General features: G+C 41.2%; 1 protein-coding gene across 1 annotated transcript in view; it reads right to left on the bottom strand.

Moving 5' to 3' along the window:
* Positions 1-353: 353 nt before the first annotated feature.
* Positions 354-14,106, bottom strand: part of rai14 (retinoic acid induced 14) — a 45,939-nt gene continuing 32,186 nt past the window's right edge. Inside the window, 16 exon segments of the mRNA XM_071530316.1 lie at positions 354-2,659; positions 2,822-2,887; positions 3,103-3,261; positions 3,464-3,631; positions 4,375-4,546; positions 5,583-6,076; positions 6,743-6,958; positions 7,055-7,483; positions 7,850-7,882; positions 7,884-7,946; positions 8,693-8,833; positions 9,950-10,039; positions 10,709-10,795; positions 11,300-11,325; positions 12,258-12,442; positions 13,498-13,604. Coding sequence (XP_071386417.1) covers positions 2,573-2,659; positions 2,822-2,887; positions 3,103-3,261; positions 3,464-3,631; positions 4,375-4,546; positions 5,583-6,076; positions 6,743-6,958; positions 7,055-7,483; positions 7,850-7,882; positions 7,884-7,946; positions 8,693-8,833; positions 9,950-10,039; positions 10,709-10,795; positions 11,300-11,325; positions 12,258-12,442; positions 13,498-13,604 — 2,523 coding nt within the window. The 3' untranslated portion in view covers positions 354-2,572.

The following is a 14,106-nucleotide window of genomic DNA, read 5'->3' as shown; positions in this document are numbered from 1 at the left end:
TCTAGTGGTCTGTTATTGCCTCTTAGATCATACCTTGGACCTCCTACTAGCGACAAATTAGGTAAACTTGAGTGAACAAAGAAACCTCCTGGCCTATTTTCGGCTACCAGAGGAGCAGCTCCTGCCTCTGCTTCAAAGGGTATAATGACTTAAATTCATGAATTTAAAAGTTTAAGAGTCCTGTCATCATCTCTATCTCTCATAGCACTTCTAATTGCATATATCTAACAATGCTATTAAGCTTCTAAAAATGTTTAAATAACATCACCTTTCCACCATTACTATGCGTGTTTGTGATAGAATATGGGAATATGGGAAACAAGAAACCAAAGAGACGCAAAGAAATAGCTTCAAAATTTATTTAACGTGGGCAAAAAAGCAATTGGCAAACAAACAATTTTCCATTTCACTACAAAACCATTGATAAAGAAACAACCAACAGCAGACAGAGAGTTGTTTCCTTCTTATCCCTTTCTTGATAGAAGATATTTCAGACAAGGCCTATTTATCTCTCTGCATCTCTGAGAGAGAAGTCAGCATTTGATATACTACAACCTATTTAAAAAAAAAAGGACAGGCTCAAAGACAGGCTAAGCCTCTACTCAGGATCTAATGAATCTTAGGTGTCATTTATGTTCAGTAATTAGTTCCTGAGTGAGAAATAAGGGGAGGGGGGTAAAAATCAATCAGATACAAATTCATTTAATCTGACCGATTTAATCCGGGTCCAGTTTAAGAGCTTTAGTGTCATGCGCATTCTGAATAATCTCAAATACTGTTCAGAAGAAAAGTGGGTTCTGGATATACTGAACATCTCAAAGTAGTAAGGCAAAGGAGGTTGGAGTGAAAACAGTTCAGAAGCCTCTAGAACACTCACATGTTAAAAGAAATGCATTTGTAATGTATTCCCAAATATTGTACAGTGTAATTCAGTACCTATACAAATTGACATTGAAACAGGTGGAAGTATCCCAGAAATAAGACAGGAAAACCATTAGTGGTATAAATGAATAGGTTGGTATGAGAAAGCCTGGTGAAATGACAGGCCATGTCCACTGCGAACTTAAAACAGACACCGTCAGTGACAATGATATCGTATTTTAAACATGCTAGAGCCAGAAAAATACTGTCTGGTCACTAATTGTACTCAGTGCAGGCACATGATAGGAGACAGAATGATGGTTTTCAAGAGAGCATTATGCAAAACACTGTGTTTTGCTTTCAACAGACAAGTGTTGTTTGCTTTTCAAGTAACTAACTGCTGAACAAAAGACCAAAATGAAAGACTGGACAAGGAGATGAAATGTAAGAACTAAGATTCTTGCCACCGACTGTCCTGATAGTGAGTCAAAAAGAAAAAAAAAAAAAAGATGCTGAGCCCATACGGTTAGGTACTGTTAGAACTGAAATGTATTTTTTTTTTTTATTATTATTATGTTAAATCAGTTATATTCAGCCCTGTATATAAATGTGAATATGGTGGACAATAAAGGAAAAACAAACTAAACATTCAGGTGACACTTGACATCATAGTGCGTTAATATACTTAAGGAAAAGCATCTCATTCATACAAAAAAACAAACAAACAAACAAACCACAAAACAAGGCCATCAAAAATACAGCTATCAAACCTCTTCATTGTTCTTTTCTTACAAGTACAGTAACTTGGAAAAACGACATGGTAATACAATTCAATAAAATACATTTTTATAAATGTTTGTGCTATAGGAAAATATTGATAAAAACAGTATCATGCTTTTCTTCATAGAAGTGCGGCCAAAAAAAACATTTCTTTGTGATTTTTGGGCTGGCTTTGAGCAAAGTCACATGCAGTGTTATCAGGTCGCAAATAATTTAGATTGTATCAGGAAAATGTGGACAACAATGAAACATTTTGACAACAAGTAAAATAAAACTAACACTGTTGATTCATAAAAATAGATACTATTACCAGCAGCGGCATGTGAGTCTTTTATTGCTCCAGACGGACTTTGTAACAGAGACAAACCAAATCAAACTCACTCGTTTTCACTGTTGACTGATCAGTGTGCGTTTATGTGTTTATGTCTGAGTGCACATGTATGTTTGCATTATCTGCCTGTGGTTTAGGGATACTGCACATTTACAGTGTAGTGTTAATGTGAACATACTTGGCCTAATCAGATTACGATACGTTTGGCTGGTACACCCAAGATGGCCGCCTGGATCACCCATTCATTACCTGTTACCTGAATGGTCAGTTGACTGATGTACAGTATCTGTATGTTGGCTGACGGTGCTGGGCTGGGGTTTCCCAAAAGCATCTTAGTGTTAAGACCATCTTTGTCCCATTGTAAATTAATGGATGACTTACATCAGCAAGTCAATGAACAGCAATGCGCTCATATGACGGACGGGCATTTGATTGTAAACCTACCAGCCCACAGGTTTTTCCAGAGCATAATTTGTTGTCAGACTTGCTTGTAATCGGCACCAGGGACTTGTGAGTTTGGGTGAAAGAACACAGCTGACTGGAGCAGATCACTTCTGCTTCAGTGATAACATGTTTTTGGGAAACCGGGCCCAGTGCGTCTCAGCAGGCTTCCTTGGCTTGGCTTGGCATCTTGCACATCATCAGGATCTGCTTCAAGGCTTTCTGGACGTCCTCATCCATCTGACCCTGTGGCACACAGAACAGGTTTAGCTGATTTAACTTCAACAAAATACATGAATCCACTGATTTTAATCTACTGCAAATAAAATTCAAAATTCCATGTTAACTTTAAGTAATTTAAAACTCAAATAATTATAGAAAATAAAGTGATAGAGTGGATGGATGTACCTGGACAGCATAGAGGAGGTGCATCCTGTAGACTGAGACTATCTCATGGTGCTGCTTCTTGGACTCCTAGACAAACAAATAAGTAAGGTAAATAAGAATCTCTATTATTAAAGTATATCAAAGGTGTTCAAACAGAAGCACTCTCTTTCCTGTCAAAACATTCAAGTACATAGTATTTTAATACCATATCCTGTGTATCAGAATGGGAATTATTGTGTATTCTATTCTATTTAAAAATAAGGCACGCTGTTTAAGGATGTTGCATTTAAAACACATCTTACTGCTAGCTGGTACTGTAGTTGTTTGATTTGTTGCTGCATCGTCTCCAACTGCTGGCTTTGCTGCTGCCTCTTGGAGGCAGAACCAGAACTGTAGGACAGCTGTGATAGGCTGTTTAAGGCATCCTTCAACTTCCCCACCTCCCGCGACAGGTCGTCTATCTGATAGGGGAAAGATAGAAGAAGAAGATGACGAAGACAAAGAAGAGAGTAGTTTTTTTCTCCAAAAAGGGATGAGATTTCTAATTTCGATTGGACTTGTGGGGAATTTTCTGATGTACAGATATTGTTGTAAAGTACTGAGTACTAAAGTAAGTAGGCAGGGTGATGGGACATCTACAGTGGCTACCAGCGCATCACCCACCCTCTTGTTCTTCTCTCTCTCTGAGCTAACGTGATTCTCCACCAGCTGTTTGAGCTGAGAGACGGCGTCCTGGGACTCAGCCAGCCTGGAGGTCAGCGTCTGGTTCTCCTTCTCCTTGGACATCAGCAGCTCCTGCAACGCCTCCCGCTCTGCACGACTCTCCCGCGCCTGACGGGTGGATAGGAGGATGGAAAAGTAAGGATTGAGGAATTCATGATATAACAGGATAAATGGGGATAGAGGAATAATAGAGAGTCAACAGTTGAGAGTTCTTTATCCTCCACTTTGGACATCATCTGCTGCTGCCAGCACCTCCCACTCATGTTTCCCCTATAATTTCTTTTGTGGTGGTGAGTGAAGGTAATTTGGTTTGTCTAGTTTAACATCTGGCCATATTTTTCCCCAGTTTTGGCTATAATGGTGGATCTTTGGTGGATCTTAATGACATTGCAAACATAAGCCCTGTCTTTGTTTTGGAGGCGTAGGGTATTTTATTTATTTCCTTTAGCAACAGATAAGAGATGCTACTCTTGCTTGACCTCTTGAATCACTAAACTATCTACGCCTTTAGCAGCAGATTGGTGGCAATCTGCTGTTGAATAAAAAGCCCTCACACTCCTGTGAGAACACAGACAATAATAAAATATGGGCTGCGGGATTTGACAGAATAATGGGATTTCACCAAAAAAGTGCTAAAAAAGAAGTAAGAATAAGGAAGACATGAAATATTCAACTGTATAGGAACTCCTTCAACTACTTCCTCTTTCCATCTTCTTATCTCTTCTCTCTCCTCTCATCCCTTCCTAATCTCTTCATACCCTATATTATAAAATCCTACTGGTCCTTCTCTCCTCCTCTTTCTCCTCATCTCCTGCTCCTCTTTTCCGTATCACATCCCTGCTCCCACTTACCTTCTGCCATGCATCAGCAGCCTCCAGAGCCATCTCGTCCTGCTTCCTGAGGGCCCCCTGGAGGAGCTGCGTCAGGTGGTTCACCTCGCCCTCCAGTCCCTCTCTCATGGTCTCATGCTCCAGACGGGACACTGAATCATCCGGGGGGGTGATGTCTTTCTCCGCTGTCAGCCTTTTTGCGGAATAAGCACAAGAACCGCATGGTGACTACCAGTGATTTACAGCAAAAGACATAAGCTTTAAAGTAAAACCGCCAAACAACTTAGCATAATCAGTTTTGAAGGTCAAGAAAATTATACATCAATCTAGAGAGAGCTTCTCATAGTGATCAAACGGCTTTTCCATTTCTGAGACTATTTGATTGTCTTCTTTATAGATGCTACAAGTTGGAAGCCAGGAGAAGTGGCAATTATCACAGAGAGATCACTTTTCCATCCCTTACTAAAAACTTTTGGTTGCAACAGAATTCTCGTAAAGACTCTCATGAAAACTCCCAGAACAATGTGGGTGGACATCACAGTTTCCTGGATTACAAACTGCCTCACGAACATGCTGATGTTTTCCTGCCTCTAGAGCCGTGTGTCGGCTGTGCTGTAGATTAGCACGGGGGAACCCAAGAGACTGCACTATTCATTTTTTTGTTCACTCTACACCTCTGACTTTGAATTCAACTCTGGGTCATGCCGCCTCTAGAAGTTCTCTGATGACTCCTCTATTGTGGGATGCACCAGTGAGAGAAAGATGGAGGACTATAGGACCCTGGTGTAGTGTTTGGTCAGGTGGTACAAGGAGAACCATCTGCAGCTCAACGTCAGTAAGATGGAGGTGGAAGTAGATTTGACAGAGCAAGTCCCATATTGTTTCTAGATTTTGCTGATTGGGCGTTAATGAACAAGATGTATTAGTTGTCCCATTGAGTGGTTCAAATTCATGGTGTACTTAGCAGTCTCTAAACTGTATCTAGACTGTTGGGTGTGAAGCCTATAGTGTTATCAATTTGTGTATTGCATTGTTGTGACAATATTACCATGACATAGTGTTGTCCTATATCTATTCATATATGCAGACTTTAAGGGACTTAATAATATTACTAATAGCAGAGGTAATGGTGGTAGTAGTACTAATAAAATAAAAGTGGGAGTAGCAGCATCTACCAAGCACATCTTATTTTCCAGACTTGTATTATCTATCTGATTTCTTTTTCTCACCTGTTCTGAAGAGCATCCACCTGCATGGTCTTCTGGGATAGCTGCTGTTTCAGCACTTCTGATTGGCTCTCCAGCTCTTTGATGGCATTTCCTAGTGATGACACCACCTGAGTGTGATCGGCCAGGGCCACAGAACCCTGCGCCTGTGCTTCTGCCTCCTGCCTCAGGTCTGAAATCTCCTGCTGAGCGGCAGAGTGCTTCTTCTCCGTCTCAGCTAACAGTGTCTGTAGCTCCTCCACGCTGCTCTTTAGCAGCTGTACCTGCTGTTGCTGCTGCTGCTGCTCTGAGGAAGGAGAGGAGGCTGCACTGCTCTCATCTCGGGCCTCAGCCAGCTGCTTTTGCGTGGCGCTGAGCTGGCTCTTGGTGTCACTGTAGGAGTGTGAGAGTTCCAGCAGGCGGCGCTGCAGCCCAGCAGTTACCTCGTTCATCTCAGCCTTCATCTCCTCAAAGTCTTTGGCTGCCGCTTCCACAGGTACTGTACCCCTCAGAGCCTCCTACAGCAGGAAGGAATAAATTAAGATGTGAGTGCGTGAAATTAAAGGAAAGAAATTAAAAGTGAATGAGAAAAAGTAGGGAACATGTAAATGGATGGAACAAGTTGTTTGCACAAGTTAACTGAAGTAAATAAATGAGTGATTTAATCACTCTTTCACTAGGGATGGGACGATAAGCTTATGTCATGATACGATGCGATACATTATATGGTTCACGATTCAATAAAACCAAGATACAACGTAATAAATAGAAGTTTAACGACAACAAAGTCTGACTGTGCAGAATTATGTTTATTTCTGAGACACAAATCTTTCTAGCATTGGCATTGGCTTGCCAGAATGTAAACAACAATTTAAAAATGTCATTACAAAGTGCAAATAATATTTGCACTTTGTAATGACATGACTGTGATTACCACAGCAGAATAAAATGTTGCTAATATCATGATTCATTGTTCTGCCCCACAATACGTATTGTCATTCTTTTGCATTGCAATATATTGAATTTCGATATATTGTCCCATCCCCATGACAAAGTTGGGCAAAAATTAAGAAAGTCAATACATAAACAGAGAGAGAATGAATGTTGAAGCTGTTTATGTGTGTTTTTCTTATTCAGTCATACAGTAATTCAGAGATTTTGTGAAGGAAGGAGCCATTATTTACCTGGAGCATCCTAATCTCCTCCTGTGCCTCCTTGTATAGCTCCTCAACTTGTGCCGTCCTTCGCTCCTGTTCTTTCCCCTTTACACTCTCTCTTTCCTCCTCTGCCCTCCTCAGCGCCTCCTCCAGCTGTTTGATTCGCTGAGTTGCTTTCTCTTGCTCAGATCCTGATTGGACAAGCTGGGCCTTCAACTGTTTTACTTCATGTTCACTTCCTCGCTCTCCTCCTCCTCCTACCCTCCCGATCTGCGTTCTGAACTCCTGCACCTCCTCCACAGCTTGGTGGTATCTCTCCTGAGTCTCTGTCAGCTTAGCCTGAAGCTCTGCTAGACTCTCCAGCAACTCTTCCTCTCTTCCCCTCTCCCTTGCTCTTTCATCTTCTTCTCTTTCTCTACCTCTCTCAGAGACAACGCCAGGTTTCAGCTGAGCTTGTAGTGAACGGTTTTCCTTTCGGCTTTCTAGTAGTTTAGTCTGAACACTCTCTAGGGCCTGTCTCAATAGTCTGATCTCCTCTTTGCTCCCTTCCCTCCCTCCTTCACTCTCTTCCTCCTCAACTATGTCTTCCTGTCTGAGGGAAACACTTCCCGAAACATCTGATCCTTCTACTTCCACTGGCCTGGTGGAAGGGGCTTGTGTCAGCAAATCAAAATCATCCTGGGTGGAGTGGAAAGAGGAGTTGGAGGCCATGCTGTTTGGACGACTGGTCTCCCTCAGGTCCTCACTTCCCTGGAGGGACGGCCGTTTCTACGAGGTGAGGGAAAAATTGAGCGGGGGAGCAGGATGAAAGTGGGTAAGGATGAAAAAAAAAAAAGCACATACCACTTATATGAGTAACTAATTTGCAGCCCTACCACAAAGTCTCTATCCATGAATTTGCTAAATGCTACTGTGCTGTAGGTTCCTTAGTAAGATAGTAAGACAGATGTTTGAGTACTTAGCTTCTCACATGGAGCATGTACAGTAGTTGCTTGAAATGAAGTGTGCTCTCTCCTGTGTAGTGCCCTTACTTTGAGTATGTATGTTTGTTTGTGGATTAACTTGTTTATCTTAAGCGTGTATATGGGCAGTGCTGTTTGGTTAGCTAGCTTGTGCACCGGGTGGTGACCTCACCTTGAGTATGTTACTGAGTTGCTGGTTCTCCAAAAGAGAGAGCAGTAACCTTGGCTTGCAGGGCAGAAACCAGAGCTGAAGCTGCTGTAAAGCTGTGCTCAATCTATTCACACATATACACATACACCACACACACATATTCACAGTCGCACGCACAGGCACACACAGAGGCATAAAAGCAATGATCAGGACCACTAGCTACCTACTGAAAAACAAAACGAGTTGTAACATGTCTTAAGCTTAGGTTAGACCTCCTTCAAGAATGCCTAAGGTGAAGAAGTTCAGCGGTACTGAGCTGTCTGTTGTCAGCGCATAGCACTGATTTTAGGAAAGCAGTGTTGATTTGAACACCAGAAGAGACCTTAAGCAAACTTGTGGTGCTGTAAAGTGTAAGTTGAATCAAAAGTCCAGGGAGGAACCATATCACAATGTGTATTATTCTATTCTGCACTGTTGCTCTTATGCACAATGTTTTAGATCCATCTCATCTATGTACTGCTTCACTGACAGTCTTTCACATCTTAAAAATGTATTAAATCAAAATCCAAAAAAAAGAATCTCACATAAATATCTCAGATAAGAGTAACCAGCCTGGCCCCTATTTGAATGAATCAGTGATTTTTCTGTAAACAGTTCATCCAATTCAGAAATCTGATTTGGGTAGATGATCCATTTGCAGCCTGCAAGTAAACAGATTCAATACCTCTGCTATACTTCACTGTCTTTTAATGCTCTACTTTTCTAAGTTTGTGTCTCTGACTTTACTTATTTAGATTTTGTCTTATTTTGTGGCCAAGTCACCACAGTCTACTCTAAAACCCTCATCACACAGAAGTAGCTCACCTTTGTATCTGGCTCAGGACCAGGCAAGGCCGCCTGCTCCACGATCTGCTTCAAGTCTTCGATTGTCTCAAGCAACATGCTTTTCTCCTCCTGCAGCTTCTCAACCTCCTCTCTCAGTGCCGCTCCTCTAACCTCATCCTCCTTGGAAATAAGGAAGGGGAGGAGAGAGGAGTGGGTGGGTGGGTGGCAGGAGAGGAATGGGAGGAGAGCAGAAGAGGGACAAGGGACAAGAGAGGGAAGAGAGAGTGAGGGTGAGGGTGGGAGGAGATAGGGGGCAGAAGAGGGGAATGAAAAAGAGGGAAAACAGAAAGGGGAGGGCAAAATTGAGCGGAAGAGAGTGCCAAAGAGGGTGAAGGTGGAAGGCAGGGGTTTAGCTCATTGGTGCTTGGCATGCTACTGTATGTTAAAGTTAACTTCATATATAAATTGTTTTTTTTTGCACATTGGCCCAGCAGCGGCATTTCTGTACTATCTTCATTACAAGTTTTCAAACAAACTCCAGCAAGCGAGGACACATTTGCACTAACCTGGACAGAAAAATATTAGCCAAGGGCTACATGAAAATGTTTCTCCCCTAACTTTTATGTGGCAGTTAAATTGCCCATATAGAATGGTGGCTATGTGTTAAGTGCTTTACTTTAGTATAGTCAACAGATATAATAGTGTTTAAAATCTTATTCTATTTTTATTATATTACCCTTTACCATTAATTCTTATTCTTTTAGATCTATATTGTTCTTTATATTTTGAGTAATCAATAAAGTTGTTTTTAATTATATTGATGTGGTCAGTACATGAATTTAGGCAACATGGTTTAGACTGCTTTGCGCCTTCTAGAAAGTCAGTATGGGTAGAAAAGGGTTAAAGCCCTGAGCTATCCCTCCAGGCTCAAGAACATTTAGTTTTAGTTTAATTTAGTAAGTTGAGTGGGTAACAGCTTGTTGTGAGGCTGGGGAAGCATTTAAATGACTTAAGTTTATGCTCTGAGTTTGATATTTGTAGTAGCCTGGGACTGAATCTTTATTTTTTTCATAAACCACATTTTTTGTTAATAAAACCACAACCTGTTTTTGCATCAGACCTCTGCCTCAAGACTCCCTTCTTCAATACACCAACATCCTTTTGAAGTTTTTCCAGTGCCAATCAGCCACACTAGCATCCCTATTAATTAGTGATACAGGCAGTAACACTATAGGCTAGTACAGTTTCCACCCATGCTGTTAATGCTTGTAAGGTGACTTTTTATCTTTTAATTACCTTGTAGTTGAATCTCTTGGGGGTGTCACTCTTACTGGACACAGGGGTCCCAGTGGGGATAATGTATGAAGGAGAGGAATGCCCAGAATTCTGCAGAGGAGGATAGAGATATTGTATTTTATATTTTATATTTTAGTAGTTTTCTTCACAATGCATTGCCACATTTGAGGGGAAAAATCCACAGTTGGTTAGCAATGTTAAGATTATTACTCAAAACCAAGGGGTGCAGAATGCAAACAAGCTGTTGGTACACAAACGTTTTACCAATAATGTGAAAAGTCTGACGAAGAAGAGGAATAACAGATGAAGATTATAAATGTTGATGTATGGTAAGGTAAGGCAAACTAAGGTAAGGTAGGTAAGGTAATAGGACATTACTGCCCCAGACGCTTACATGAAGTACAATTTTTAACTCTTCACATTGGGAAACAAAAGATAGATGAATACATACATTAATATATAGAATAAATGAATGTACAGAAATACAGCACTATTATTTATATTGTGTCAAACCATAAACCGACTTGCAGATAGGCCTGGTGAGAAAAGACTGACTGACAGACATGCTGAGAGAAATGAGACAGAAAATGACTGCCAGACACACACATACACACACACACACACACACACAAACACACACACACACACACACACAAACACACACACACTGTTGATATACTGCAGATAGACAGACATGCTCTATAGAACAGCACACCGAGACAAGCAGACAGACAGGCACACAGACAGACATGCATTTACCTGCAGTGGGCTAATAGGAGGTGGAGGTGCTTTTCGTTTTTTGGGAGTTGTGATCCGTTCATCACTTAGCTTAGCTACTTGATCATGCTGAGGAGCCAGCAAAGGAGACAGAGAAGGAAGGAGGTAAAAAAAAAAACAGAGAGAAGAATAGAGAAAGAAAGGTAGATTTTAGTTTTGGTTAGTAAAAGGGAAGGATAGTCAACCAGTGAGTGCTGAGACCAAAGTTTTGTTTTCCAAATATTAGCAGTTGAAAGATTTTTTTCCAAGCTGAGAGATCTGATATTGACACAGTAGAAATGCTGATGACATATTGTAATGCTTGAGATGCAGCTAAACAACACAAATTTACACGTAATTTTAAGCTTTTGTCCAATATTGTTATCATTTCCACACTGGTGTTAATGATTGATTGAGTCCTGTGTCAAATTGGTGAAATACGTTATAGAAGTTTCACATTGGGTGTTTAGATGTTTTAGTAGTTTAGAGTGCCTAATGATCAATTTTATGGGCCCAGGTACTAACTACCTCTATGTAAGTAGGGCCGGTTTATAAGAATACTTAAAATATTTGTAAGGGAAGTTGAGTTCTTACCTGAGGACTTCTAGGAGACTTGGCATCTGTCAGTGGAAACAGAAAGAAAATCAAAAACAGATAGCATGTCAGAAAAAAAACAACTTCTTTTCAACGGGGAGTGAGAATTTCACCCTCATTCTGCATTATTTTAACATTTTTCTACTATTGTTAAAGATGGAGATCATCTCATTCACAGACAATAACTTACAAATAATACAAAAAACTTATAACAGGGAAACTCCTACAGATGGCAGTGTTGACTGTGATGAAACACTGGACCGGTGTACTACAACTCTCCACCACACAAAGGAGATAAATAAACTGGATTAGTAAAGGTGAAACAGACACCCACAGGTTCTCAGGGCAATCCCGAATCCAGATTGTGTATGTGTGTGTGTGTGTGTGTGTGTGTGTGTGTGTGTGTGTGTGTATGTGTGATCAACAGAGACCAATATAGTGACAGAGAAAAAGAAAGACAGTTGTACAGCGTGAGAATCAGAGAAGCAGAGAAAGAGAGAGGGGAAGAGAAGGAGTGCAAAAAAAAAGTCCAATGCTGCCTGTGTGTGTGTGTGTGTGTGTGTGTGTGAGTGATTGTGTGGGTATGACTTAAGTCACTTTCAGGGTAGGGCTGGGCAATATATCAATATTATATCGATATTGTGATATGAGACTAGATATCTTCTTAGATTTTGGATATCGTAATATCGTGATATGGCATAAGTGTTGTCTTTTCCTGGTTTTAAAGGCTGCATTACAGTAAAGTGATGTAATTTTCTGAACTTACCAGACTGTTCTAGCTGTTCTATTATTTGCCTTTACCCACTTAGTCATTATACCCCCATTACTGATGATTATTTATCAAAAATCTCATTGTGTAAATATTTTGTGAAAGCACCAATAGTCATCCCTACAATATTGTCGCAATATCGATATTGAGGTATTTGTGTGTGTGTGTGTGTGATTGCATAAATCTCACCTGGGTCTTGCTGTCTGGGCAGGGCGGCAGTGAGGGCGGTTTTGACCTCAGAGCTGCCTGACAGCTTGGCGTAGTGCAGGGCATCGTGGCCTTGGGAGTCCACAGCCCACAGGTCTGCTCCTCTGCGAACCAGGACTTCAACCACAGACACACTGTTGGACTCGCTGGCCAGCATCAAGGGCGTCCTGTAACACAGACCCACCACAAGCTTGTCAGGAGTGAACACAGTGGCACGCAAGGAAGCAGACAGTTATACACAGAAACTTACCAATAATCATCATCGCAACATCTATTCGTGTGTTATCACCACTCTCCCACATACAGCTGCTAAAATAATTGGTCTCCCTACCCGCGATCTGCACAACCTCACCTCCTCAGCCCGAACACAGACAATTATAAACGACCCTGAGCGCCCCCTCCGCTACTCCCGCACCCTCCTTCCCTCAGGGCGCAGGTACAGGACGCTCAGACGCAGAAGGGCTCGCTTCGGCAAAAGCTTTGTTCCCTCTGCCATACACGCACTAAACCAGTGGTTCTCAACCTTTTTCATATCAAGGACCCCTAATTTAGTCCACATTAGGGCCACAGACCCCCATTTGATGAGATTGTGTCTCTAGAACCCAAATCTGAGAATAGTTTTATTGTTAAATACAACTTTGTCCAGAATCCCATGACTATCTGTATTGTAGGTAGAGAAAACAGTGAAACTATGATCAAAATAGTCTTTCTTCTACATTCTCTAATTGCGTTAACTTATTGTAAATGAAATAATGGTGATGTTTAACAATTCATCAATTTGCTGGGAACCCCCTCAAGGACCCCTAGTGGTTCTGGGATCCCACGTTGAGAACCATTACACTAAACAACTGTTGGAAATGTTGGAAGTGTTTGTATGTTTGTAATTTATGTTTGTATTTCTCTGTTTGTATGGAATGGTGTGTTATATTTTCTTAAATGTACATGTGTTCGCTGCACCTGACTGTCATGTTTAAAATATAATTTGCGCTACACTTATTCTTAGAAACCTTGTATGTACATGTACTTCTTACAGTTTCATTCTGCTGATCTTTTAATTTCCAAGCAGTCCAGCTAATTATTGCAAGCATGAATTAATAAAATCAAAGTCAAAGAATTTGCTACCTATTCTCAGTCACACATACCATTCCTGAATTTTGTGTGTGTGCGTTTATGTGTGTGTGTGTGTGTGTGTGTGTGTGTGCGCCTGCGCCTGTGTCCTTACCTGCCATTGTTATCAGACACATTGATTTCAGCACCCCAGTCCAGCAAAGTGCTACATACTTCAGCATGAGCATGTCTGGCTGACAGCAGCAGGGGACTGAGGCCGTCCTGTGGGACAAAACAAAGACAGGGTAAACATTAGATATGACTGAAAATCACTCTATGGCGGGACCACAGGTCACACACACACAAATAGTAACTACTGGAGAGAGAAGCTCATTTATCTGAGCACACACACACACAGACAATGAACAAACACACACACACACAGACACCTAACTTGTGTCTTGCGTGACATCATGACATACAGCTAGACGTATGGTCAGTGTCTGTGTGGTGAGAGAAATCACAGACGGGTGAGAAAAACAAAGTGAAGTCTCTCAGCAGATAAACAGAACAACTGGGCTTGCTTCACTTCCCGGTGTGGTATATGGTTTATGTTGAGTGAAATATGAGCGAGGGAATAACCCAAAAATGTCATGATTTATTTATAGTTCTGAATGAATGGGTTCCGACTGTTTGTGGGGAATTAGCAGGAATGTTAATGAGCTGTGTGAGCTGACAGAGAGCTATGAATGTAAAAGTATGTTCAAATTTGAAGCTAAATACA

The sequence above is a fragment of the Centroberyx affinis genome, unplaced genomic scaffold (genome assembly GCF_046629955.1).
Source record: "Centroberyx affinis isolate AG114_WGS23_722 - 3 ecotype Tasmania unplaced genomic scaffold, CSIRO-AGI_Caff_v1 ptg000131l_1, whole genome shotgun sequence".
NCBI lineage: Eukaryota > Metazoa > Chordata > Actinopteri > Beryciformes > Berycidae > Centroberyx > Centroberyx affinis.
Note: the sequence above shows the minus strand (reverse complement) of the source record. Positions and strands in the feature narration are given on the sequence as shown.